General features: G+C 53.0%; 1 protein-coding gene across 1 annotated transcript; it reads right to left on the bottom strand.

Moving 5' to 3' along the window:
- Window positions 1-4,385: 4,385 nt before the first annotated feature.
- Window positions 4,386-27,279, bottom strand: SERINC2 (serine incorporator 2). The gene is made up of 10 exons (XM_004465735.3): window positions 27,186-27,279; window positions 19,379-19,540; window positions 18,574-18,764; window positions 18,141-18,220; window positions 17,526-17,663; window positions 16,742-16,911; window positions 15,048-15,138; window positions 14,592-14,733; window positions 5,777-5,989; window positions 4,386-4,953 (listed from the first exon to the last, which is right to left on the bottom strand). The coding sequence occupies exons 1-10, from the start codon at window positions 27,222-27,224 to the stop codon at window positions 4,818-4,820; spliced, it is 1,362 nt and encodes a 453-aa protein (XP_004465792.1). The 5' UTR covers window positions 27,225-27,279; the 3' UTR covers window positions 4,386-4,817.
- Window positions 27,280-27,463: the final 184 nt, after the last annotated feature.

The following is a 27,463-nucleotide window of genomic DNA, read 5'->3' on the forward strand; positions in this document are numbered from 1 at the left end:
ACCCGACCTAGTGCTCTCTCACACCCGTCCACACCGACGCCTGACCTAGTGCCGTCTCACACCCGTCCACACCGACGCCCGACCTAGTGCCCTCTCACACCCGTCCACACCGACCCCCGACCTAGTGCCCTCTCACACCCGTCCACACCGACACCCGACCTAGTGCCGTCTCACACCCGTCCACACCGACACCCGACCTAGTGCTCTCTCACACCCGTCCACACCGACGCCCGACCTAGTGCCCTCTCACACCCGTCCACACATGCCTATGCAAACTCCACTGCCTAGTCCGCCAGGACTGTGAGCATCCCGGGCAGGCTGGACACGGTGCTCCCATGCCTCTGAGGTCTTGTCAACTGCCCCGCACAGCGTGAACTGGTACCTAAGCCTGGCTCACAGAACCCACAGCCTTCTGTCTCCTCTTCCAGTCATGGAAAACTTTGGGTTCTGGGAGAAGGCCCTCCACCTGTCCCCTCTGGAAAAGCTCCTTCAGGGGCTCTCGTTCTCCTCTCTCCCTCCAGGGTGCCCCTCACTGCGCTCTCCCCCACCACCCTGGAGCTCCTCCATGGACCTGGGCTCGTGAAACCACAGTTAGGAGACCAAGTATATTTTGCAGGTAACCTCACTCCTGGGTCCTGCCCCTGCCTAAGCCCCTCCCCAGGCAAGGGGGTCCAGGGCCATCTTCTCCTGTATATATTGCAAAGGAGAGAAAAGTTAATATCTCAAAACCTATTCATCCCAATTTTCCTGCTACTAATAAATGTATCGGTATACTATATTCTGAATATTCATGAAACTTCATGGAGGAGAAGCTAGGTTCCAATCACCTCATCCAAGCTGCGGATGACGTCAGCCTCTGGGCTGTTCAGAATGAGGAGCCAATAACTTCCCTCTTTGTCTTAAGCCACTTTGGGTCAGGTTTCTATTACTTACAAGTAAAACTGTAACTCCTCCTTTTCTATCCAATTATGTATTATCCCATACTTGGCAGAAATCAATTCCACTGGTTTACATATTAAATCCTTTTGAAAAAACAATTATTAACTTAGTATTTTCCACAAGATCAACTTTAATTACAAATATCATATATATGAGTGAAGACATATATAGATATGCATATATACTTTTTTGTTCAAATACTACACTATTAACCCAATAGTCCTGAGGAATGAGGACAAGTTTCTCCTGTTATTTTTATCATCACTAAAATTAATGCCCATTTCACATGTTATATCAGTTAAAATGCATTCAGCTGCAAGGAACATAATACCCAACTAACAGGTACTTAAAAGCATTGGGATTTGTTTTCTTCACATAACTAGATTTCAGATAACAGAAATCTAGAGTCAGTTATTGCAGAGCTGCTATAGCAGTTTAAAGGTATATCAGGGCGAGCAGAGGTAGCTCAAGTGGTTGAGTGCCTGCTTCCCACATACAAGGTCCTGTGTTCAATCCCTGGTACCTCCTAAAAACAAGCAAATGTAAAAACCAACACTCATTGGGGAGCAGATGTAGCTCAGTGAATGAGTGCTTGCTTCCTATGTACAAGGTTCTGGGTTCAATTCCCAGTAACTTCTGAAAAATAAAAAATTTAAGTGCATCAGGGACCCAGACTCTTTCCATTGTCTGTGCCACCAGTCTTACCATGTTTGTTTCTCAGTCGCATGCTCTTGCCTCATTGTCACAAGATGACTGCTGCAGCTCCAGGCATCATGTTTATGCCCAATAGGTAAAAGGAGGATAAGCAGGAAAAACAAAAACTTTCCTTTAAATGCTCCTTAGCATTTCCACTTAGATCGAATTAGCCAGAATGTTGTCTGGTTCTGACTCATAATTCTTAGGGAGTTGGCAAAGTGATTAGATGACTTTTCCAGTATTTGTAATGTTGGCAGGAAAGGGAAAAGGGGGCTGAGAATGACTGTTGGTTAATCACAGTGTCTGCCATGTAAGTGCACAGTACTTTACAGTTTACAAAACAGTTGCTATTGCCATTTTACAGAAGATAATACTGAAGCTCAGAGAAGACCTGACCAACAGTGAGATAGAGATGCAGAGAGAACCAGAGTCAAGTCCAGGGCTCTTTCCGGCAGACCACATTGCCTCTGTTTCCCCACGTAGTCCGCACAGATATTCATTCCACAACCTGGGTCCAAAGTTGTTCGGGGCAGGCAGGGCTGAGGCTGCTGCTGCTATCTCTGCAGTGAGAAAAGCCCGGAGCTGGGACAGGGGCGACTGGTGTCCAGGACCAGGCAGAGGCCCCAGCCCCCGTCTGTTGGGCCCTCAGGGTCAAGCGCAGTCCCTGCCCCATCACGAGTCCAGCAGGGACGCCCAGCCTCTCAGGGGCAAGTGGGACAGGAAGAGCTGGTGTCCAGGGGCCTGTCCCACATACTGAGCAAGGAGAGTGAGAGGAGAGAAGTGACCGAGAAGAGCATGACAAGGAGGTGACGGAGAAACGGAGGGGTAGGAAAACTGGGGCAGGGAAGGAGAGGCAGGGATGGCGGGAGAGAGGCAGGCACGTGGAGGTCACGACACCGAGGCGGCAGGAGATAAGGGCCACCCAGCGGGAGAGTGACCGCCCTGGGCGGGCAGGTCAGGCCTGCGTCAGCCGCCAGGTACCTGCGTATCATCAGTGTCTCTCTGGAGGGAAAGTCGGGGGCTGAGGGCACACGGGGGAAGGCGCTGGGCACTGCCGGGGGGTCGCAGTCAGCTTCCCAGAGATGACCTCGACACCTGGGTCTGAGCCCCCCGGCCTCCTCCCCGACCAGGCCGCCCCTGCCGGGACCCCAGCACCTAACACGTGAGGTCAGTGAGTAACCTGAGAACGCAGAGCAACAAGAGTGCAAACGCGGGACAAATTGCCCACTTTCACAAACACACACAACGTTACTGGGGAGCACAATGTGAGCTTTGACTGCAAAGGGGGAAGAGGGGAGAAGTCCGGTGTGTTGGGGGAAGGATGCGCTGGCCGGGCCCCTAGGAGGGGGCTCTCCTTTAGCTGAAAGGCACCAGGCGACAAGGGCCTGCGCCCCCACTCCCTCCGCCGTGGGCTCAGGAGGCAGCCCCCAGCTGCGCCACCCCATTCCACCCAGGGAAATCTTGCTAAAAGGATAACACCGCCGCCCTGCTCGAAACCTTCTGGGGGTCCCAAATCAGCTCATGATGATGTTTCACTGCTTCTCCCCTGCTCAAAGACCCTCCATGGCCCCATCTGCCCCTCAGGGGCCTGCGCCCATCCCTCCACACACAAGCTACCCCCAACACATGCGTGCTCTCTGCACCCCAACCTCCTGGCACCCCAGCCTCCTGGCACCCCTGCCTCCTGGCATCCCAGCCTCTGGCACCCCTGCCTCCTTGCACCCCAGCCTCCTGGCACCCCAGCCTCCTTGCACAGTGGTCCTCAAGCCCTGCACCCTCTCCTGCTCACGTGCTGCTCCCTCTGCCTTGGGCATTTTTGTCCTCTTGACCTGGCTGGCTCCTACTTCTCCAGGGTGTCTGCCCTGAAGTCCAACCCACGTCAGGGCCTCCTTGGTGGCCCCACAGGCCCCTGTGCAGGCTGCATCCCTGACTCTCCCCCAGGTCCCAGGAATTCCTGAGCAATGTGTCCCGGCCACCGCACGCCAGCACCCCACAAGCCCCGGTGAGGCTGACACACTTGCTACACCTGGTAGGGGAGTGGCCTGCAAGCATCCCCGCCGCGTCCAGTCTGGGTCCCCTCCCTTCACTGTGCGCTTTCGGAGGCGGGCGCTGACATTACTCCCTGAGCCCCAGTTTCGTTCTCGCACAATGAATGAGGAACCTGGGCCCAGAGAGGTGAAGGGCCCCCCAGGAGCCCCACAGCCTGCGGTGCGGCTGATTCACGCCAGCCCGGCCGACCCCAGAGCACACGCTGCTTCCCACAGCACCCGGGGCTCAGTAGGATTCTTCTTCGCCTTCCCCGGGTGCCCAGCCCAGAGCAGGGACCAGTGACTCTTGCAGGAGGAAGGAGAGGGGGGTGGTGAGTCCCTCCACAGGGCCCTGGGGGCAGGACAGAGGCCACAGGGCCTGGGGCAGCACCGGCCTGCCTCTCCCTCCATGGACACCCGGCCTCCCCCAGTCCACTGCCTCTACGCTCCCACTTTCTTACCCTGGAGGGATCTTTCCGAAGCCCTGGTCCACCCCTCCCCGCTCTATACCACCCCCAAGCCCCCCACCCCCAGCAGCAGGCTCCCCGTGCCCCAGGGAACAGTCCCCGCTCCTCTGCCGGGCCCTCGAGGCCTCTTGTGGCCTGGCCCCTTCCCCTGTCCCGTTTCCAGCCCCAGACCACACTGGCCCGGCCCAGATGGGATGGAGCCCCTCCCCGGCCCCGGGCCCCAGGGTGAGTGGGGCACAGAATATGGGAAGGCACGTGCACTGGCTTGTTTATTGAGCAAAGTCTTAGAGACTCAGTAAGGCACAACCCAGGAAGGGGGCGGGGTGCCCTGGGGGGCCAGGTCGGGAACACCGGGCCTCAGTGCTGGGCACCCCATCATGGCAAGTGCTCCCCACATTCGAAGAGGGCCTCTCCTTCAGCCCCCTCTCCTGGGGAGCCCGAGGACAAGGACAGGGGGGTCCTTCTATCCCAAGAGGTTGAGTGGGCAACCAGGGCCAGGAGAAGGCAGAGGCTCCGTGGGGTGGGATGGTGGGAAGGCGGGCGCAGGCGTGAGCCTGATTCTCTTCCACCCCGAAGGCACCAGGGAGGGGCGCGCCCCGGGGGGGGGCGGGCAGCGGCGGCCTGGCCGAGGGGCGCGGGGGCGCCTGGCACTGAGCCCCGAGGCGCGGGCCGGCAGCGGCCGCCCTGCTCAGCTGAAGTCGCGGTTGGGCAGGAGGACGGGGGCTACCAGGGTCCACAGGTAGAGCAGCAGCCCCGCCCAGCTGGCGCAGACCTTCACCCACACCGCCGTCCACGGGCTGGCCGTCTTCTGCGTCTCGCCAGGTCTAGAACACACCAGCAACCCCATGAGCCAGCCCCCAGTCTCGTGACCTCGGTCCTTACGACCCCGGCAGGGACCCCTGACTTCAGTTCTGCTCTTGACCCTGTAACCCTAGTCCCTCCCTCTGACATGTCCGACCCTCGACCTTGACACCCTGGCCCTTGTGACTCCGGAGCTCCTGAACTTAATCCTGACCTCTAACCTTGATTCTGACTCTTGATCCTGTGACCCGGTCCTGACCCTTGACCTTATGACCACAGTCCTGATACCCTGAGCTCAATTCTGACCCTTGATCCTAAGACGCCAAGCCTGGCCCCTGACCTTGTTACCCTGACCTTAGTCTTGACCTTGGCACTTTAGTCCTGGCTTTATGGCCACCTAACCACAATTCTAACCAAATGACCAAATTCACGACTCTCCATGACCCCAGCCCTTGATCTCATGACCTCTACTCTTGATGCTGCGACTTTGACCCCAACCTCCACAGCCACATCCTAGCCCTCCAGCCATGAACCCTGAGTGCCCTGTGCTCCAAATCACCCTCTCCACCCCGTGAGACCAGTCTGTCCTGCCAGGCCCCACCCCACATCCGTGAGCTCCACCTTTCAGGTCCCGGGTGAAAGGGCCGGGGTTGAGCAGGTAAGGCACCCACGGGGAGACCGGGGCACGGATGGCACAAGCTCTACGGAGGGTCCTAGGCAGTCGTCCCCACCCCCAAACCTTGCTCAGGCATCAGGGAAAAAAGCGGCGATGGGCCAGAGGAGGAGGGGCTGTGGGGCACGGGCGCCCGGGCACTCCGGCTCCGCCAGGCCCGCGGCGGCGCGCACCTGTACCAGTTGGTGAGCGTCATCATGACGTGCAGGGAGGCCAGCACCAGGCAGAAGTGGAAGAAGGAGTAGCTGTAGGTGACGCCGTCCTGCTCATTGTCGAAGGCCCGGCCGTCGCAGGCCTCCACCTGCTGCGGCGAGGCCTCCAGCATGGGTGGGCTCTCCTCCGTCTGCATCAGGCTGTTCACCTGCCGGTGGTCCGAGGAGCGCAGGCTGCAGGGTGGAGGGGGGCGGGAGCGGTGAGGGCTCAGGCGGGCAGCGCTGTCGCTGCTGGAGAGGGCCAGGTGGAGGAGGCAGGGGTCTCGCGAGCCATGGCATTGGTCATAACAACGCTAGGTATGGAAGGTCCCAGTGCCTCAGGAGTCAGGGACTGGTGGTTATGCCCTGGGCCCAGGAGATGACCAATTGCTTGGACTCCCAACTCTAGTCCCACTCCCTGTGTGATCTTGGGCAAGATGCTTAACCTCTCTGAGCCCCTAATTCCTCATTTGTAAAATCAGGGATAATGAAACCTCCCTTACAGAGTTGCTAGGAGAACTAAGTGGAAGATGAAATGAAATAATGGACATAAAGCTCTGAGCACTGTGCCTGGCATAGAGTATAAACCAAATAAAGTTTTGTGTGATCTATGTAAGTTTTTAAAAAAAAAAAAGATAATAAAAAAACAATAAAGCCCTGAGAAATCTAAAAAAAAAAAAAACCAAATAAAGCATCCTTAATATCTTGATGTTCATTTACTAATGAACATTTATTGGATATCAACTATTGTCAAGCACCATAATATATTAATTATGTTAATTAATAATGCCAATTGGCTATTAATTTTGCTTTCCTGTTTGATCTTTTACCAGTTATTTCCCCTTCCTTCATGTTTATACTAAGAAATGATAATGATAATAATGGCTTTATGACATTGCTTTTCTATAATGAGTTCTTGATGCTTTTAAAAGTAACCAATACATTGTATGTTTTCCCATGGCCCACTGGGTGGACTGGGAGAAAGTGTAAACTATAATGTAAACCATTATCCACGTGGTGCAGCACTCAAAAATGTATTCACCAAATGCAATGAAAGTTGTTGATATGGGAGGAGTGGGGTGAGGGGTGTGGGTAGGGAGTATATGGGGACCTCATATTTTTTTAATGTAACATTAAAAACAATAAATAAAGACAAAAAAATAAGAAATTAAATATAGCAAACACTATTAAATATATTAAATATAAAAAATAAGAAATTAAATATAGCAAACACTATTAAATATATTAAATATAAAAAGAAATTAAATATAGCAAACTATTAAATATAAAAAAATTAAATACAGCAAACACTATTAAATATATTAAATAAAAAACATATTAAATTTTAAAAAACCAATTGAGATATACAATTTTTAAAAGTAATCTTACTTTTTTTTTAAAGGAAGGAGGCCTGAATCCCAGCCCCACCCATCAATTAATCACCCCTGCTGAGCTTCATGGACCCTTCTGCCCAGTCCTGCATGCCGTCACCAAGCATTTCCTAACATCCACTGTACAGGAGCCCAGATCCAGGTCGAGGCGGACTCGAGCTGGGGGAAGAGCCAGCAGTGGGCCCTGCCCTCACAGAGCTGCTCGTGCTTCTCGCTTCCTTTGTGTCCAGAAGGGTGCTGAGAACAGACAGGCTCCCATAGCGCCCCAGAGGGGCTGCCCCGTGACACAGGCCAGGAGGACGTGAAGATGAGAAGCATCAGGAGGTGCAGCTAGCGTGTCTGGGTGGGGACGGGGAGGCAGAGAACAAGGAGTTCAGGAAAAGTGTGCTGAAGCTCCACGGCCCCTGTATGCTCAGAGTCTCGGACACGTGGCTGCTCCTCCCTGAGTCTCGGTTTCCTCATCTGTAAAATGGAGCTAAAACGAGCCTTTCCAGGCTGAAAAAGGCATCAAATGAGGTGACAGAAAAGTGATGTCTGTGAACTGCATAGTCTTGACTTGGAGAAAATGGTTTGAAAAAGGCCCAAATGCAACAAAACAATGTGAAACAGTCCAAGAATGCTGTGGCCCAGGGGCCCAGAGGCGGGTATGCTGCTCTTAGGAAAAGAGACAGTGCCCGAGATGTGTGAGTGGGGCAGAGCAAAGGAGCAGAGCCAAAATCCCCTCTAGGGAATAAAGGGGAGACAAAGAAAGAGGGATCTGGGGAAATGCTGGCCACGAGGCAGCAAACCACAGGTCTGTCAGATTCAGTGTAAACAATAATTATACTGAATATTATAATCAGCAATCCTTGCAAATCAGCCACTCACAGCCACCCAGTTGTACAAATGTTCACAGGGACTTGAAATGATAGCAAACAAAAGCACCTACTACTTGTCACATTCCTTACTGAGTGCGTTACACATATTAACTCATCTACAACCCTCCAACAACCCAATCAAGTAGGGGTTATTTTTATAACCATTTATTGTCAGATAAGGAAACTGAGGCACTGAGATTATGTATTTGCCCAAGATCATAATGCTAGTAAGTGGCAGTGCCAGGTTCACCCTAGGCAGGCTGGCTGTAGCATCCAACTGATAAACACTCACTAAGATGTCCCTTTAAAAAGAAGTTTTGGGAAGACGGAGAACTAGAGAAGCAGAAGGCTCACTTCTCTCCCAGAAAAATAGCTAGAGGACAGGCAGAAACTGCCTAGAAAACTGTTATAGGACTTAGGACCCCAGGGGAAGGCTAGATGAGAGATAGCCCAATATAGAGAGGGGCAAAGGAAAGGAGTCTTGGCTGGCTGGAAAAATCCCATGAGTAAAGTTGTAGCAGCAGCTGCTGGCACCCATCCCCCACCTTCGGAGCAAACAGCACTGGATCCTCAGACCCCTGGCAGGTGGCTACAGACTGAGGGGGCTGCAAGGGTCCTCTTCCTCAAGAAAGAGGAGAGGGAGGATCTGGCAAATTCAAATTTTGGCCAGCAAATTTGGTCTGCTAAATTGTAGGGGTCGCACACTTCCAGGCTGGGTGAGCCCATATAACATTGTTTGTCCTGAAAGCTGGCAGGGAGCTAAAGATAATTTGCCTTTTCAAAATCCTCCGTACTGCCCTGGCTAGTTGCTGAGGACACAGAGGGAGGGAAGGTGCAGCCGGCCAAGGGAGAAGAAGAGCTTCTGAGAAAGTAGTTTGTGAGGCTTGGCCCGCCATGAGGACACTGCTTCTGCACTGCCTGGAGGGTAGGGTAAAGTAACTACATTCAACCCCTGTTTGGGGCCTGAGCTGAGAGGTCTGTCAAAGAGTGTCACCTGCTGGCAGACCAGGAAAGTGCATGCAAGGGAAAAAGTAAGAAATAAATAAGAGAGACAATTTGGTGCCTTTACCATCCCCCTCTCCGAGGACCTTGGAAACTGGCCTGAAACCCATTAATGGGTCCTTAGCCCTGGATACAGGGGCAATCCTAAATACCTAGAATAAGTTGAACCAAGAATCAAAAAAGAGTGGTACTATACAGCTACTTAAATTCATGGGCAAGAGGCAGAAATTGAACATCAGAGTAAACTCAGGATCATAATCAGTTGTCTAAACATCAGCAAAAATTACAAGCCATACTAAAAAAAAAAATGAAGCTATGATTCAGGCAAAGGAACAAATCAAAGCTCCAGACAAGACATAGGACTTGAAACAACTAATCAAAGATGTTTATACAAATCTCCTAAATCAAATCATGGAGTTGAAGGACAACATGACTAAAGAAGTAAAAGACATTAAGAAGACTCTGGACTGGGAGCAGATGTGACTCAAGTGGTGAGAACCCACCTCTCAAATGAGAGGTCCTAGATTTGGTTCCCAGTGCCTCCTGAAAAACCAACAAACAACAAGCAAAACAAGTAAAAAAAACCACCTCTGGGAAGCTGACATGGCTCAGTGGTTGAGTGCTGGTTTCCCACATATAAGGTCCTGGGTTCATTTCCCAGCCCCTGGTACATCAAAAAAGAAAAAAAAAAAAAGAAGGCACTGGGAGAATAAAAAAATAACAGAGATTATGGGAATGGAAGACAATACACGAGATAAAAAATACAATAGAGACATACAACAGATTTGAAATCATGGAAGAATGAACCAATGACATAGAGGATAGAACAGCTGAAATTGAAAAGAGAGAAAAGACTTGAAAAACTTAAGCAGGGGTTCAGGGAGTTGAGTGATAGCAGGAAGCATACCAACATATGTGTAATGGGAACTCCAGAAGGAAAAGAGAAGGATAAAAGGGTTGAAGAGTATTTGAGAAAATCAATGTTCCCCAATTCTTATGAAAGACATGAATATATGTGTCCAGGAAGCACAGTGTTCTCCAGTTAGAATAAATTCAAATAGATCTACCCAAAGACACAAAATATTCAGAACGCCACATGCCAAAGATAAAGAGAAAATTTTGAAAGCAACAAGGGAGAAGCAAAACATTACATACAAGGGATGTCTAGTAAGATTTAATGTAGATTTCTCTTCAGAAACCATAGAGGTAAGAAGGCTTTTATATGATATAATTAAGGTAATGAAAGTGAAAAACTGCCATCTAAGAACTCTTTATCTGGCAAAACTGTTCTTCAAATATTATAGTGAGTTTAAAATATTCACAGATAAACTAAGAAAGTTCATAAACAAGAATCCAGCTCTGCAGGAAATGCTAAAGGGAGTTCTGAAGCCAGAAAAGAAAAGACAGGAAAGAGAGGGTTGGAAGAGAGTGTAGAAGTGAAGACTATCAGGAAGGGTAACCAAAAGGATAAAAAGATAGATAAAAATAAGATATGGCATATGAAAGCCAAAGAATAAGATGGTTGAAGTCAATAATGCCTTTACAGTAATAACACTGAATGTGAATGGATTAAACTCCCCAATCAAGAGACAGAGGCTAACAGAATGAATAAGAAAACATGATCCATCCTTATGCTGTCTGCAGGAGACTCACCATAGGTCCAAGGATACAAACAGACTGAAAGTGAAAGGTCTGAAAAAGATATTTCACATAATTAGTAACCAAAAGAGAGTGGAGTAGCTATGCTGGTATCAGACAAAATGGACTTTAAATGCAAAAAAAGTGATGAGGTGTAGAAAGCTATATATATTATAAAAGGGACAATCCACCAGGAAGATATAATGGTCATAAATATATCTATGCACCTAACCAGGGTGCTCCAAAATACATGAGTCAAACTCTGGAAAACTGAAGAGAAAAATAGACATGTCTACAATAATAGCTGGAGACCTCAACACACCACTCATATTAGATAGAACAACTAGAGAGATCAGCATAGAAACAGAGAACTTGAACAACATGATAAATGAGCTAGACTTAACAGACATATATAGAACACTGCACCCCAAATCAGCAAGTTATACATTCTTCTGAAGTACTCATGGATCTTTCTCCAGGACAGACCACATGTTGCACCACAAAACAGCTCTCAATAAATTTCAGAAGAGTTAAATTATACATCAGATCATAATTTAATGAAGTTAGAAATCAATAATAGATGAGAAAGGGGAAAATTTGCAAATATATGGAGGCTAAACAATATACTCTAAATAATCAGTAGGTCAAAGAAAAAACTGCAAGAGAAATTAGTAGCTATCCTGAGACAAATGAAAATGAGAACACCACTTCCAAAATTTATGGGATACAGCAAAGGCAGTGCTGAGAGAGAAATTTATAGCCCTAAATGCCTATATTAAAAAAAGAAGAAAGAGCTGAAATCCCAGACCTAACTGAACAATTGGAGAAACCAGAAAAAGAACAGCAAACCAATCCCAAAGCAAACTAAAAGAAAGAAAGAAAAAGATTCAAGCAGAAATAAATGAAATTGAAAACAAAAATACAGTAGAGAAAATCAACAAAACCAACAGCTGGTTCTTTGAGAAGATCAATAAAATTAACAAATCCTTAGCTAGACTAACAAAGGAAAAAAAAAAAGGAAGGTGCAAATAACAGCAGGAATGAAAGGGGGAACATTACAACTGCCTTGCAGAAATAAAAAGGATCATAAGAGGATATTATGAGAAACTGTATGCCAACAAATTAGACAACCTAGATGAAATGGTCAAATTCCTAGAAATGCACAAACAACTAAATTGGCCCTACAAGAACTACAGGAACTCAACAAACCAACCACAACTAAAGAGACTGAATCAGTCATCAAAAATCTTCCAATAAAGAAAAGTCCAGGACCAGGTGGCTTCACGGGTGAATTTTAACAAACATTTTGAGAAGAATTAATACTAATCCTGTTTACACTCTTCCAAAAAATTGAAAAGGAGGGAAAATCATCCAACACATTTTGTGAGGCCAACCATTTTGTGAGGCCTAATACCAAAGCCAGATAAAGATACTACAAGAAAAGTGCAGATCAATCTCTCTAATGAACACAGATGCAAAAATTCTTAACAAAATACTTGCAAATCAAATCCAACTGCATATTAAAAGAATTATACACCACAATCAAGTGGATTTTATTCCTGGTATGCAAAGGGTGGTTTAACGTAAGAAATTCAATTAGTCTAATATACCACACTAACATACCAAAAGAAAAAACACATGATCATCTCAATTGATGCAGAAAAGTCATTTAACAAAATCCAGCCTCCTTTCTCGATAAAAACACTTCAAAAGACAGATATAGAAGGGAAGTTCCTCAACATAACAAAGGCATACATGAAAACCCCACAGCCAACATTGTACTCAGTGGGGAATGACTGAAAACTCTCCCTGTAAGATCAGGAACAAGACAAGGATGCCCACTGTCGCCACCGTTACTCAACACTGTGCTATTCAACAAGTTCTAGCTAGAGCAATTAGGGAAGAAGAAGAAATAAAAGGCATCCAAATTTGAAAATAGGAAGTACAACTCTCACTGTTGGCAGATGACACAATCCTATATTTAGAAAATTCAGAAATATCTACAACAAATCTATTAGAGTTAATAAATGAGTTCAGCAAAGTGGCAGGGTACAAGATTAACAGGCAAAAATCAGTAGTGTTTCTATATAGTAATAATGAGCAAGCTGAGGAGGAAATCAAGGAAAAAATCTATTAACAATAGAAACAAAAAGACTCAAATATCTAGGAACTACTTTAACCAGGAATGTGAAGGGTCTGTATTTATAAAACTACAAAACAACGCTAAAAGAAATCAAAGAAGACCTAAACAAATGGAAAGATATTTCGTGTTCACGAATTAGAAGACTAAACATTGTGAAGATGTCAGTTCTACCCAAACTCATTTATAGATTCAGTGCAATCACAATCAAAATTCCAACAGCCTACTTTACAGAAATAGAAAAGTCAATTAGCAAATTTATTTGGAAAGGAAAGGGGTCCCGAATAGCCAAAAACATCCTTAAAAAAAAAGAGTAAAGTCAGAGTACTCATACTTCCTGACACTGAAGTGTATTATTAGGCTACGGTGGTCAAAACAGCATGGTATTGTCGTAAAGCTAGACATACTGATCAATGGAATTGAACTGAGAGTTCAGAAATAGACCCGCCTATCAATTCCACTGTTCTGGGACAGAATAGCTTCTTCAACAAACAGCACTGGGATAACTGGATATCCACAACCAGAAGAATAAGAGGACGCCCTATCTCACTTCCTGTACAAAAATCAACTCAAAATGGATCAAAGACCTAAACATAAAGCCAGGAGCACATGAGAAGCGGATGTGGCTCAACTGAGAGTGCATCCGTCTACCATACGGAGGGTCCAGGGTTCGAAGCCCAAGGCCTCCTGGTGAAGGCAAGCTGGTCCGCATGGTGAGCAGGCCCACGCGGAATGCTGCCCCACGCAGGAGTGCTGACCAACGCGGAATGCTGCCCCATGCAGGAGTGCCGGCCAACGCGGAGAGCTGGTGCAGCAAGACGACGCAACAAGAGACAAAGGAGAGAAAACAAGAAGACATAGCAAAACAGAGAGGTGAGGTGGTGCAAGAGAAAGATCGCCTCTCTCCCACTCCTGAAGGTCCCAGAATCGGTTCCTAGAGCCGCCTAATGAGAATACAGGCAGACACAGAAGAACTCACAGCGAGTGGGCACAGACAGCAGACAATGGAGGGAGGGGGGGAAATAAATAAATAAAACAAATCTTTAAAAATAATAACAATAGGGCGGGTTGAGAGAAAAACACACTTAATGTAAGAGATGGACTATAGTTAGTGGTGTTTTCACAATTCATAACAAATGCTTCACACCAATGCAAAATATTGATGGTGGGTGATGGATGGGAGCCCTGTATGTTATGCATATTTGCTTGGTAAGTTCACAACTTTTACTCTACTCTTTTGTTTATATATGGTGCTATATGAATGATATACTTCAGTAACTTTTTTTTAATGAAGAAAAATAAAAAGTTGCTGTGTGATCATAAGTGTGAGACTGCCATCTCTCAGGTGAGATTGCACTGTCACAACCACACTGGGCAATAGAGGGTCTGGTCTTCTTTTTATGGAGGAGGAACCTGAAGTCCAGAGAGGTTAAGCCACTTGCCTCAAGGCCACACAGCAATGAGTGACAGAGCCTGGACCCACTGGCCCCACCTGAGGTTCTTATCCTGCCCCCACAGCTGCAGGTACCCAACTCAGAGCTGGGAACAGTGGCCGGGCGCACAGGAGAGGACCCTGGGCCAGGAGGCAGGGAGGGCCCTGACTTCTAGGCCCACCTGACCACTCAGTGTGCTCTCCGAGGGACTCGGTTTCCCCGCCAGCACAATGCGGGAATTGGATATGCTGAGGGCATCTTCAGCTGGGCGATCGGGTGCCTACGCGCCCCCCATGCCAGTGACGATCCCTCCCCCGAGCCCAGCCCCTGCCGCACCTGATGAAGAGCGTGCACAGGATGAAGACGACGAGCCCCGCGATGCTCGGCGCGCCCCACCACTGGGTGCCGTGGCCCTCGGGGCCCGCCGGGGCGGTCTCGTTGCCCAGGGGGGTCAGCAGGTGGGGGTTGCACTTCTGGTCTGGGGGTGGGAGCACAGTCACCCTCGGCCCAGGAATGCCAGGTCTCAGTAGCCAGGAGCCCTGAGGAGGGTGGAGAGCCGGCCCAACTGACAGACACACATACAACCAAGAGGCGGTCTAGCCAGACAGGGCGCACAGACAAAACGACAAAGCGCTCCAGGAACACAGCGCCCTCGCGTCTCCCTGAAGGACTGTCTTAGACGGGGCAGGAGCTGGGGTGTCTGACACCTGTGAAGGTCCCCAGGTCCTCTCCAGCGGGCTGCTGAGGGCCCAGGGTCAAGGTCAGGCTCTCGGAGCCTGGGCCTGTACTCACCCGGGACATTGGACAGCGCCAGCCAGGTGACGAACACCGTGTAGAGTGTGACGGTCGAGGCCTGCAGCAGTCCCGAGTTGGGCTGGGCCTCCTAGCAAGAGCAGGCGCACGGTGAGGCCCCGGCCAGGCCAGGGCCACCCAGCCCACCCAGCACTCACTCCCAAGCCGGGGACTCGGAAACACCCGCCCCGCCGCCACCCTTCAGAGAAAACACACCAACCAGGCCACCCACCGACCACCTTGCCCACCCAAAGGTGCAGCTCTAAATCTTTCTCCTAACACCCTCTCAAAGTACTCCACTTCCTCCCCTGCGGAAACTGTCCAAGGCAGCTTCTCGCCACACCCTGAAAAGCCTCCCTGATTTGCCCCGCTTTGTACCCTACCCATGGGCCCCGCCTCCTCCCTGCTGACGATATTCCAGGACAAGGGCTGCTCTTGTCCTTAGAACCACCCACCCTTTCCCACCTCAGGGCCTTTGCGCTTGCTGTGCTGCTGCTAGCACTTTTCTCCCCCATATGTCCACGGGCAGCCCCTCTAGTATTCAGGCCTCCCCGCAAAGAAGACTCCCAGGGAGGTCCTGACAATCCTGGTGGCAGCCGCCCCTGCCTGGCCCACCCCACCCACCCTTGAGCCCACAGCCCCTTACTTTCCACATAGCATTTGTTATGCCTCATCTGTCGTCCTCCCCTATTGCTTACCCACCCCACCCTCACTACACCTATACTTGAAAATACGCATCCAGACTCTGATGAAGCGCAGGCTGGGGCCAGCAGGCCTGGATTCAAATCCAGCTCCACCCCTTATTGGCTGGTGACCTCAGGCAAGTTCTTTACTTTTCTAAGCCTCTGCATTTATAAAGCGGGGGAGATGATGTGAGGATAAAATGACGTGACAGACAGGATAGATGCCATCAGTCATTAGCCTATCATTTGTCCTCTTCACAGCTATATCCCCGACATCAAAAAGAGAGCCGGCACACTGCAGGAGTTCAAGAGGGTCTTTGCTGAATGAACCTGGTAGCTGTGTGACCTGGGACAGATATCACCCTCTTTGGGTTTCAATAGTCTTACTGAGAAATGGAGGCTCTAACCAGAAGAGAGATCTCCAAGCTTCCTGCCAAGGACCCCCAAAGACTCCCTAAGCTATCTTTGAACCGCCCCCCCCCCAATAGACTGGGATTCCAAACTGTGAAGTGCCACTGACTTGCAAGGTTTTTTCCCTGAACAACAGACAATGGGTTTAGGGCCCCCGCCCATTGCCCCAGATGGTTTGAGGACCACTGACTGGGAAGGACGGGACTACACCTTCCAGCACCATTATTCAAGGTGCTAGGAATCATCACTGCATACCTCTCCCGGATTTCTCCTGATTCTCATGAAAACAATACTGACAACAATAATGATAGTAATAGCTGATGTCTGGCTGGCATCTATATGCCAGGCACTCTTTTAAGTGCTTTGCAAATACTCTCTCAATCCTGAAAATACTCCAGATAGTAGTATTATCCCCATTTTACATGCGAGGAGAGGCACAGAGCAGTTAAGACACCTCCCCAAGGCCCCCAGCACACATGTGTGAGCGCAGGCTGACACGGGAGCCCACGCCCAACCCAGGCCCCCGTGACCGCGCGCCCTGCCACCGGGCTCGTGGCTCCCCGAGGGGGTCCCGCACACCGAGGGGCCAGGCAGGCTCACCTGGACCTTGGGCAGGACGGCAACGATGGAGAGGCACACACAGAGGACGAGGTTGAGGCTGATGAAGGCCTTGCCCTCGGTGCAGGCGCTGGGCTGCGTGTAGTAGAGGAACAGCAGCACCACGGCCGCGATGGACAGCGTGTAGAAGAGGAGGGTGAAGAAGAAGAGGCCTGGGGCGGGAGGGAGGCGGTGAGGCACAGGGGGCGGGAGGCGCCCTCGAGGGTCCTGCGGGGCCAGCCTGCCCCTCTCGTCCCAGGAACGGCATCGGTGTTTCCTAACCTCACACCTGCTGACACCTGCCCACCCACGTAACTCCTGAGCTAAAAGGAGTCACTTGCTATAAATGAACAACCATAAAAACAGCACAGTGACCACAACACAGTCAGGTCCAGCAAGAACACCGACCTCAGTAAGGAAGACCGGCTCTCTCTAGCAGAGGTGGCTCGGCAGGTACCAGAGTCTTAGAACCAAACCAGCACCTACACGAGCGTTTATTTTGTATTTGTTCAGAAAAACTCGGGAAGACTTGAACAGGGACCTCTGCCCCGGGGTTTCGGTGCCACCTGGGCCCCATCGAGAGGGCCCGATGTGCCCCCCCCCACCGCCTGCGTGGCCCCTTCCACAGGAGCCTCTGAACCGGCCCAGCCCAGGGCCTCTCAGCTCAGCCCTCCTCTGAGCCCCAAAGATGCCCCGGAACCAGCTGCCCCCATCCCTCCCTCTGCCCCGGAGGTTCAACTCCTGCCCCCAACGCCCTCCAGGCTTCGGCCCAGCACAGTGCACTGACCTGCGTACCAGGCCCGGGAGTCCCGCTCCTCGGCCCTGCCTAGCCACCGCTGGTTCCAGGAGTGCGCGAAGTCGATGAGCAGCACCAGCTGGATGACGGTGAAGAGGAGGGAGCCCGCGACGCCGAAGTAGAACCAGACTGGGGCAGGGAGAGGGCAGTGAGGCCAGGAGGGTCGGCGTGGCTTGGGGGTGGAGGGGGCACAGCAGGGCCCCCGACAGGGCCTGGGGCCTCTCCAGGCCTCCTGGGGCGGGCACTCTCCCCTGTCTATCTCACACACATTCATTCATTCAATAATCGCCTGTGCCATGCCTGGCGGTGGGAACCCCGGGAAGAAGCAAAGTGCCTGTCCGCAGGGAGCCCCAGCCGTGCTCAGAGCTACAAACAGTACGGCAGGGCATGGTCAGGGGTGAGGGTGGCCCCCCAAAATTGCCCTCAAATCACCCAAAGGCCATGTGGCCAGTGGCAGGGTGCTGCCTCGGGGGGGAAAGTGAGGACCCAGCCAGTAGCTGGGGTCTGTGGCCAGAGTAAGAGCAGCCCCCGCCGATGCTCCCAGGGCTCAAGGCCCCACCCCACCCCCCACAGCCCCTTCTCCTCCCACCCCCCCAAGCCGCCTACCGTGGGAGAAGGAGCCATCAGGGATGTAGAAGGCACCCACGGTGATGCCCACGAGGACCAGGAACTTAAAGAACCAAAACCTGTGGCAGGGAAGGGAGAGGGACGGAGGAGGGAACCGAGCTGGGGGGGTGAGGGGGACCCGGAGGCCAGAGCTGGCCTGGCCCCCAGCAACCCCTCATCCAAAGAGCAGACACCGGGGACGTGAGGCCTGATGGGGGCAGGTCTGTCGTGCTCCTAAGCCCACCCCCGAGGGGCAAGGGAGGGGCGTCGCGGGGATCCTGGTCCCAGCTGGGTCTTGAAAGGGCTGTTTCTAGGCAAGTCGCTGCCGCCCCTTCCTGGCCACAGCGGCTCCTGCGGCTGCAGGGAGGGTCTGGGGGTCCCTGGAAGCAGACCGAGGAGGGGGAGCCCCGGGAGCAGCGGGCCCCTCCCTCACCCGTTCTGGATGGCGGCGCGCGGGTCCCGACTGCTGCGCACGCGGATCATGAGCACCATGAACAGGCAGAAAAAGGCTGCCGAGGCGAAGCCCATGCGGTAGGCGGCGCGGTGGCCCAGCAGGGCGCCGCAGTCGACGTGGCCCTGCAGGGCGGCGGGGGTCCCGGGCCCCTCCTCACACACCCAGGGCAGCTGCGGAGACAGACGGAGCCTCCTGGAGGGCCGGCCCCTCGCGGAGCACCCGCGCCGGGAAGGGCGCAGCCCGCCTCCCCTCTGATGTGTCCCTACACCCTGTCGGTGTTTCTGTCACTATTATTTCCCCACATCCTGGGACTTCCTAAACCCAGGCTCCCCAAGCGCTCTCCACCCTCACCTACACCAGAATCACCTGCGGTGGCGGAGGAGAACAGTCCAGCGCCCCTGGCCCCAGAAGCAGAGCCTCCAAGGCGGGGGTCTAACAAGCCCCCAGGCGATTCACACCTTAAACACCCTGAAATGTGAGGGCCCCGGCCCAGCCCATGAGAAGTGGGGAGGAAGGAAAGACCCTCGAGCCCCCGGCTGGGCGTCAGCAATCGCCTGGGGCCAGCACCCAGCGCCTGGGGCCACGAGGGCCACGAGACTTTCCCAGGGGCCCGTGGTTTATGGGAAACAAGACCTTCCCCGGGAGGCTCAAGGCCTCCTCTCCGCGTGAGGAGACAGCCCCGGGCGAACCTCGGGCCTGGGGTGCCCACCCCTTCCCGCTCAGCCACCCTCGACCCTCCAGCCTGAGACGCCCTCGCGGCGCGCCCGGCCCTGCCGCCGCTCACCTTGTGGAGCTGGCTCTCCACGCCGGGGCTGAGCATGACGACGGACACCAGCACCCCCAGGAAGAGGAAGGCCGTGAAGAGCAGGCGGCTGACCGTGGAGTTGCGGCTGGAGGGGCAGCAGCCGCACAGGACGCAGGGGGCGGAGCCGCAGAGGCAGGACGCCTGCGGGGGGGGGGGGGGGGGGCGGCCACCTCTACTCTCCGCCTCCTCTCCCCTCCCCTGCCCAAGGCGCGCACCTGCCACCTGCCCGTTCAGTATCTCCAGACCCACCTGTACCGTGCTGGCCACTTCCCCAGACTCACTCACTCGCTCTCAAGCTGAGGACACCAGGCCTCAGAGAGGCACAGAACCCTAAGCAGCAGAAGCCAGATTCAAACCCTGATCTATGTCTGGTGATAAACTATTGTTGCAGTGAGAGCGAGCTGGCGTCCTGCAGTTTTTTATTTAGCAGGAGGCAAAATGGTAAAGAAAGAAAATCAGAAGTCCAGCTCTGTTGCTGATTAGCTGTGTGACCCTGGACAACTCCCTCAACCTCTCTGAACCTCAGTTTCCTCCTCTGTAAAATGGGAATGATAACACTTCTCACGGGGCAGCTGTGAGGATGAAATTACGAATTTTAAATTGGCAACCCCTTCAGGCTACCTCTTCCCCTTCCCAGCCTAACTTTTCTCCATAGGACTTACTGTCATCCGAGATACTTTATCTGTGTTTGTCTGTCTCCCCTTTCGAGCATGTGAACTCCATGGGGGCAGGGGGTTTTGTCTGTTTTGTTCACTGTGATAGTCCCAGAAACTGGAAAGTACCTGGCACATAGTAGGAGCTCGATACATATCTACTGAATGAACGTAAAGTGCTTGGCATAGCACCAGACACACGTTAAGACCTCGAGCTACAGCAAGCATAAAATGGACATCTGCTGAACGGATGCAGCGGAGAACTGTGAGCGGCAGGTACGTCTCCTCACTCTGGGCCTTACCAGCTTTGGGCAGCAGGAGCCAGGCTGACCCTTTCCCCTCCTTGACCCTCTGCCCACGCCGCCCTCCACTAGGCTGCAGTCCTAAAGCAGAGTGTCCTCTCTGAGCAGGCTCCACCGCCCAGCCTTGGAGGGGCCGGACCCCCAGCCAGAGACATCTGGGAAACTGCTCACCTGCCCACAGAGCCCCAACTTCTCGCCCAGGTATTTAGGAGTCTGGGGAGCAAGAGCCACTGGCCCTGCCCTCCCAGGGCTTCCACGGGAAGAAAGACTACACAGATAATTGCACACATCATGGGGAGCACTAAGAAGAAAAGGTGCACGCTGCCGGGGGTGACTGGCATGTCCTCGTTTAGACTGGGGAGTGGAGGGTCAGGGAGGACCCCCCTAAAGAAGCGCTGCTGTAGCTGAGGGCTGAGGAGCAGGAAGGCGCCCGCCAGCCCAGGCGAGGAGACCGCAAGAAGGCAGAAGGTCCTAGCAGCCAAAGCTTCATGAGCAGGCGGCGAGCAGGGAGGCTGGACAGGCTGGCCCGGGCCAGACCCCTGGGGCCCGGAAGCCATGGGCAGGTCCCCGGTTTCATCGTGAGAGCAAGGGCAGCCACTCAGAAGTGTTCAGCCAGGGGAGACAAGAATACGCCTACATTTCAAGACCAGCTTGTGGAGAGCAGGGAAGAGGAGCCCTCGCTCCGCGGGGCCTTCTCTCTGGCCTGGTCACGAGACGTAAGCACACTCCGGCTGGAGGTGTAGCTGCTTTCTCAACTTCCTTCCCCCAGACTGGAAATGCCCCAGGGGCCTCCTTCTTGCCCATCTCTCCATTACCCACAAATTCAAGCACAGCAGCGATGCTGAATGAAATGCTTGCAGGATGAAGTTATCCCTCATGGTCCAAATCAAAAGAGCCCGCCCCTCCAGCAACTTCTGGTTGCATCTTGCAGTCCCCACCCAAGGCCTGCCTCCTATCCAGGGCCACCACTGGGAGGGTAGGAGATAGGCAAAGGCCAGAAGAGTGTGTTATGAATCATTAAGAGCATTCTGGCTATCAGACGGAGTAGATTCCCATTTTATAGATGAGGAAACGGAGGCCAGAGAGGTTAAGAAACATGTCAGATGTCACACAGCAAGTTAATAGCAGTGCTGGGGCTCAAGGAATAGTGATAGCTTCTGTGGTGGTTTGAAGCTGTGTGTACCCCCAGAAAAGTATGTTCTTAAATTAATCCATCCCTGTGAGTGTACACCCACTGTAAGTAGGAACTTCGGTGAGTAGGATCTTAAGATGTGGCCCACCTCATTCCAGGGGTGGGGGCCGAGGCCAAAATCCTCTTACTGGAGTCCTTTATAAAAGAATGAAATTCAGCAGAGAGAGAGAGAGAAAGCCACGAAAGCAAGAAGCTGAAATCAATGAAACCCGGAAAAGAAGGGAGAAACCAGCAGATGCTGCCGTGTGCCTTGCCACGTGACAGCCGGTCTTCAGAGAGAAAGCTTCACTGATGACGCCCGGATTTGGACAGTTTCATGGCTGCAAAAGTGTAAGCTCGTAAACTAAGGTTCCCATGGCTAAATCCAATGCATGTGATGGTATCTGCTTTAGGCGGCTTAGCAAACTAAAACAGCTACCACTACAAAGCCCAGCACTGCGGGGCACTTTAGACCCACTGAGGCTCACAGAGGTGATGGGACCAAGGTCTTGCAGAAAGGAAGCTGGGGCGCGAGGGCCCCGTCTCAGGCCTGTCCGTGCCAGGGCGCAGGCCGCACCACTCCCCAGCCTGCTGCCCGCTGACGGCTCCCAAGAACCGGTCACCACGTGCCCAGGCCAGGCCCTGACTCTGGCTTGTTACCATTGCAACTTGGGACATTTGAGACGCAGGAAAAGCTGCCCAGCTGCAGTCAGGGGGCCTTTCAATTCACTCTGGTTCTTGGAGACCAAAATCCAAGCGTTCGCGATACCTGAAACCTCTGGATTTCCAAGAGCCTGGCTGGCGGCCAGGGAGACTAGGTCAGGAAGAGAACACACACCAGCCCCGCTACGTCTGCTTTCAGAGGGGTGGGGGAGCGGAGCGCGCAGAAACCGCCACACACTTGGATGCCGCCGCTCCACCTCCGGGGACGGCTCCTACAGGAACCTCTTCCTACGGAAATACCAGCTCTGGGAGCAAGACACATGCAAACACACATGCACGGAGTTCATCGCAGCACTGTTTCTAACAGGGAAATAATAGGAGGAAAGTGAAAATAACTAAATGTCCATTAGTACCTCATGGTGCTTCCATAATAGGGAACTCTTTGCCAGAAGGGGCAGATGTACTTAACATGGAAGCACTTTATTATAAATAATATATAAATATTATAAATAAATTATACCTCGATAAGGTAATTTTATAAGTATAAAGAATTTTAAAAAAAAAATTTTTTTTGAGGTCCTGGAGGCCAGGAATTGAACCCAGGACCTCATATGGGGAAGCCAGCACTCAACCACTGAGCCACATCGGCTCCCCCGGTTTTTCCATTTGTTTTGCTTGTTTGTTTTCGGTTTTTTTCAGGAGGCACTGGGAACAGTACCCAGGACCTCCCATGTGGGAAGCAGGAAATCAACTACTTGAGCCACATCCACGCCCCAAAATTAAAATTTTAAATAAAGAAAAAAACTAAAGTAGGTGCAAACTTTAGGCTCTCAGGAAACTGCAAAATAATCTAAACGCCCAATAGCTGGGGACAGCGACAGTCCATTCACTCCCTGGAATGAGATCGAGGGAAAGATGCAAGTCACTAGACCATGAGCCACAGGGACAAATGCTTGTGACAGGTTAATGGCCAAGGCAGACTATTAAACTGCTTGAGCGCTAAGATTACAGTCACTCTCCCTCCCGGCTTAGCCCTGCCTGCCAAACACAGTAGCGGGAAGAGGCAGCCACGGAAAAGCACCACAATGCCTGACAGCGGCTGAATCTCAGTCCCGGTTCTCAGAAAGAGAACTCACAGAACTTAAAAGCCCCGGGTCTTAGAGTCTTAGAGATACGAGGCTCCTTGCCTTTCATTCGGCCCAGCCTTTCTCCAAGGAAGAATCACCTGGAAGGCCGCTGACCACTTTCATGTTACCGTGAAATGGTAGCAAGTAAGAGGCCCTCCCAAGGACAGCTCTGGGCCGCGAGCAGCTGGGCACGGTGGGACCAGACTACACAGTCGTTCGCACTCTCTCAGTTGCCCATAGGGCCAGGGACACATGTTCTCTGAACCACTCAGAGGGCTGGACCATAATTTAAAGTTGTTTACAACTGTCTAAAACTAACTGGGCCAGGCAAGAATGGGAGGCACCTTGCAGACTTCGTGAACCACCCCCGAACTGGCTGGACCACCGAAGATAAGATAAAGTGCAGGAGAGAAGGTCCGCTCAAACTACTTAAACACACTTCCCCAGGGCCATGCAGAAAATGTAGGCCCCAGTCCCAGCGCCGCCTCTCACTGACAGTAAAACTTGAGGCATGTCTCTTCTCCCCTCTGTGGGACTCAGTTTCCTCATCTGTAAAATGGGCTCCCAGGTCAGGACAGTGAAGTGGCTCAGAGCCCAGGCTCTACGGTCAGACAGTCCCGCACTCCACTGGCTTCACCACTTCTTCCGTGTGCTCTCGAACAATTTGCCTCTCTGGGCTGTTCACGGAGTGGTCGTGCACACCAGCTTCATGCTACGTGGACTGTCCCACTTAATCCTTGCAAGTCTGAGAGGCAGGCACCACTGGTACTGCCACTACACACACAAGCAGGCGGAGGCCCAGAGGCTACGTGCCTACGGTCACACAGCTGAGAAGGGGCCAGGCCAGGATTTGAGCCTGTTGGGTCTGACCCAGAGGCCTCTCCCACTTCCTGGGGGGACAGACAGAAGGCCCCCTAAGTGTTTGCTGACAGCCCAGCTCACCATGTGCTGGTTTGCCTGGTGACTCAACCACCCTGTGGCTTCACCTTATCTCCCCAGCCAGGGCAGGCTTCGCCTCCCGCCTAATACAAACGCTGATTCAGAGGCACAACGGGCCCACGCAGACGGGGCACTGGGTACAAAAGTCTTCCCCACGGAAGTTTTGGTAATGGATGGTGGTGATGGTAGCACAGCATTGTGAGTGTAATTAACACCACCGAATTTTATACTGGAAGGTGGTTACAATGGGAAGTTTTATGTTGTAGATACGTTACCACGCTAAAAATTAAAAAGCAAAAACACAGAACCGAACAGCACAAAGAATGAAGCCTAATGTAACCTATGGACTTGAATTGAGAATATAATTATAATAATATTGGCTCACCAACTGTAACCAAGGTACTTCACTAATGCAAAATGTTAATAATCGGGAAAACTGTGTATGTGGGAGGGGGTAATACGGGAACTTTGTACTTTCTGCATGAGTTTTCTGTAAACCTACAACTGCTCTAAAAAAATGTCTCCCCACTGACCTGTGCATCCCAAAGTGCTGCCCCTGAAGCAGCCTGGGGAACCTTCCATTAGAACTTCACACCTGGGGTGCAAATCTCCAATCAAACAGTTCTTTGTGTCTGGCAATGCCCAACTGCACCACTTACTACTGTTAGGAAAGTCACCTTCCCTCTGACCCGGTTTGCTTGTGTTTGACATGGGAGTGATACCAACTGCCCTTTGGGGTCATCGTGAGGGTTAAATGGAAGCGTGTTTGTAAAGTGCATTCTACAGTGCTGGCTCTGTGCCAATGCCGACAGCTCTGGGGCCAGGAGGGCTGGGCCTGCAGTGAGGACGCAGTAAGTGGGGCCTATTGTTGGTCAAGCTACCTGTGAAATGGGGATGCTAACTATGTCACAGGGCTGCAGGGAGAACCCAGTCCAGAGTCGCACACAGTAGGTCCTCAGGAAATGTTGGAGGCCAGTACTCCAAGGGGGGACACTCAAAGAAGGGCAGTTCCTTTGTGGACATTCGATTCTAAGTTACCTCCCAGCCCGACCCAGGCCAGCCCTGTTCCTAAGCCATCGGGATGTGGGGATGGGAGGAAGATGTGGTAGAGGCCTGGACCAGGAAATCAGATTTTAATCCTGACCTGCAGTTCCCTATCCCTTCCCTGTGCAGCCACAGGCAAGTCAGCTAACCCCTCTGTTGAGCAGGCTGGTCTCAGCACTGTGGGGCGCAGGGTGGGTGGGAGTCTCTGACGCAGCCCAGGGCTTGCCTTTGCCTATCTCCACAGGGAATGTTCCACCCGCCACTCTCCTGGAGGATGATAACAATAGCTCCCGTGGAGGAGCGCTCGCAATATGCCAGGAGCTGCCCTATCCCCCTGAATCTTCACAGCAGCCCGGGGAGGAAGCTGCTGCTATTGCCCCAACAGACAGATGGAGAGGTGGAGGCCCCGGGGATTGGCAGGTCTCCCCTCACCACGCCCCACCCCCAGGCCAGCCCAGGCGGGACTGGCCTCACCTGACTCACCCAGGTAGAAAGCTGGTCACTCAGAGGAAGCTTCCCTCCCTCACCAGGAAGCAAGCCCTTCCTGGCCGCAGACCCAGCCCAAAATGTTTCACCTGGGCAGGGCGGGCTCTCAGGGGCCAGCTCTGGCTCTTCCTCCAGTACATCTGTGCACACGCATGGACTTCACAGATGGGGAAATAGAGGCCCCGAGAGGACAGAGACTGGTCCAGGAGCCCCCTCCCCAGCTTCCCCATTCCCAGAAAATGGCTAAATGAATCTCTAGACCCCTAGCTCCCTGCCCCCACACCCCACCCGAACACACGCACACAGAGCAGGGACAAAGGAAAGCAAGTCCAGGACTCAGCAGCCACCAGGCGCCCCTCTCCCTCCCTGCTCCTCTTTGTGTGGGGCCAGAGGGGGAGGCGGCTGCCTGAATGAACCTCAGAAAGATTTCATGAGGGGAAGACGGAAAGGAGACCCGGCTGGGAGGCTGGGAAAAGGGGAAAGAGAAGGGGCCTCCCAGCCCCTCCCCTAGGCTGGCAGCAGCCCCCAAACAAGCCTCCACCCCAGGTGACCAGGCACTCCCCCTCTTCCAGTCCCCCCACTCCCCACCCAATTCCTGATCTCCCAACCCTGCGTTTGGTTCAGGAGGTCACTGGCAAGTGGCACCCACCTCACTCAGGGGTGGCTGAGAAAGGCCCGCTGCCCCTCCCTCCCCACCCCCATCTCAGCTCTGGGGCCCAGATGGAAAGGTCGGGGCTCTCTGGGAGAATGCCCGGAAGTTAGCGAGTCAGACTGAGCGAGGCAGACACCAGTTCTCACAGAGACAGACAGCTGGTGGGCTGCCCGACAGCCCCCTAACTGTAGGGGCAGACAAAGACAGACGGGAGCCCTGGATAGACAAAGGCAGTGGAAGGGACCGATGGACAGCGACAGACGATCCCACAATTACCTATGGGCAGTGAGAGGACAGACCGACGGGCAGACCGAGACAGAGAGGACACAGGAGCAGGGAGGGCGGGGACCAGGTAGGCCACACAAAGCGCCCGGCGAAGAGTCGCACCCGGCACCCGGAGGACTCCAAGTGAGGCGAGGTGGGGCCGCGGCGGGGCGGGGCGCGCGGCGCTCCCCCATCCCCACCTCGGGCGCTGGACCTCGGTCTCCCCAGTTGTTGGAGGCCCCCGGGCGCACCTCACCCCTCCCCCGCGGCCACCCCAGCCCCAGACACGAATTGCCCGGGACGTGGGCGGGTTGAGAATTGCAGGGAAGGGGTCCGGGGGTGCCGAGAGGGGGACGGGGCCCGAGGGGCGAAGAAGCGGGGTGCGGACCCAGAAAGACAAGTTTGGTGGAAAGAAAAAGAAGAAACTACTTGGGGGAAGAAGACAAGAAAGAAGTGCGGGGCACGGGGGCGCGGGCGGGACTCACGCAGCTGAGCAGGGAGCAGGCCCCCAGGCAGGCGCCCATGGCGGCGGCGCGGCGGGCACCCGGCGCGGGGCGCGGGCCTCGGGCTCCCCGGGACTCGGCTCCGCGCCTGGCCCCGCCCCGGGCCCGCCCCGGGCCCGCCCCGGCCCCGCCCCGGCCCCGCCCCACCTGCCGAAGCCGCTCGACGCTTTCCGGCGGCGCTCGGGCCTCCCGGGGCACACCTGGGGCAGGTGCGCGGGCGGGGCCGGGGGAGGGCAGGGGCGGCGCGGGAGTGCCGGCGG

This window comes from Dasypus novemcinctus, chromosome 9 (genome assembly GCF_030445035.2).
Source record: "Dasypus novemcinctus isolate mDasNov1 chromosome 9, mDasNov1.1.hap2, whole genome shotgun sequence".
Taxonomy (NCBI): domain Eukaryota; kingdom Metazoa; phylum Chordata; class Mammalia; order Cingulata; family Dasypodidae; genus Dasypus; species Dasypus novemcinctus.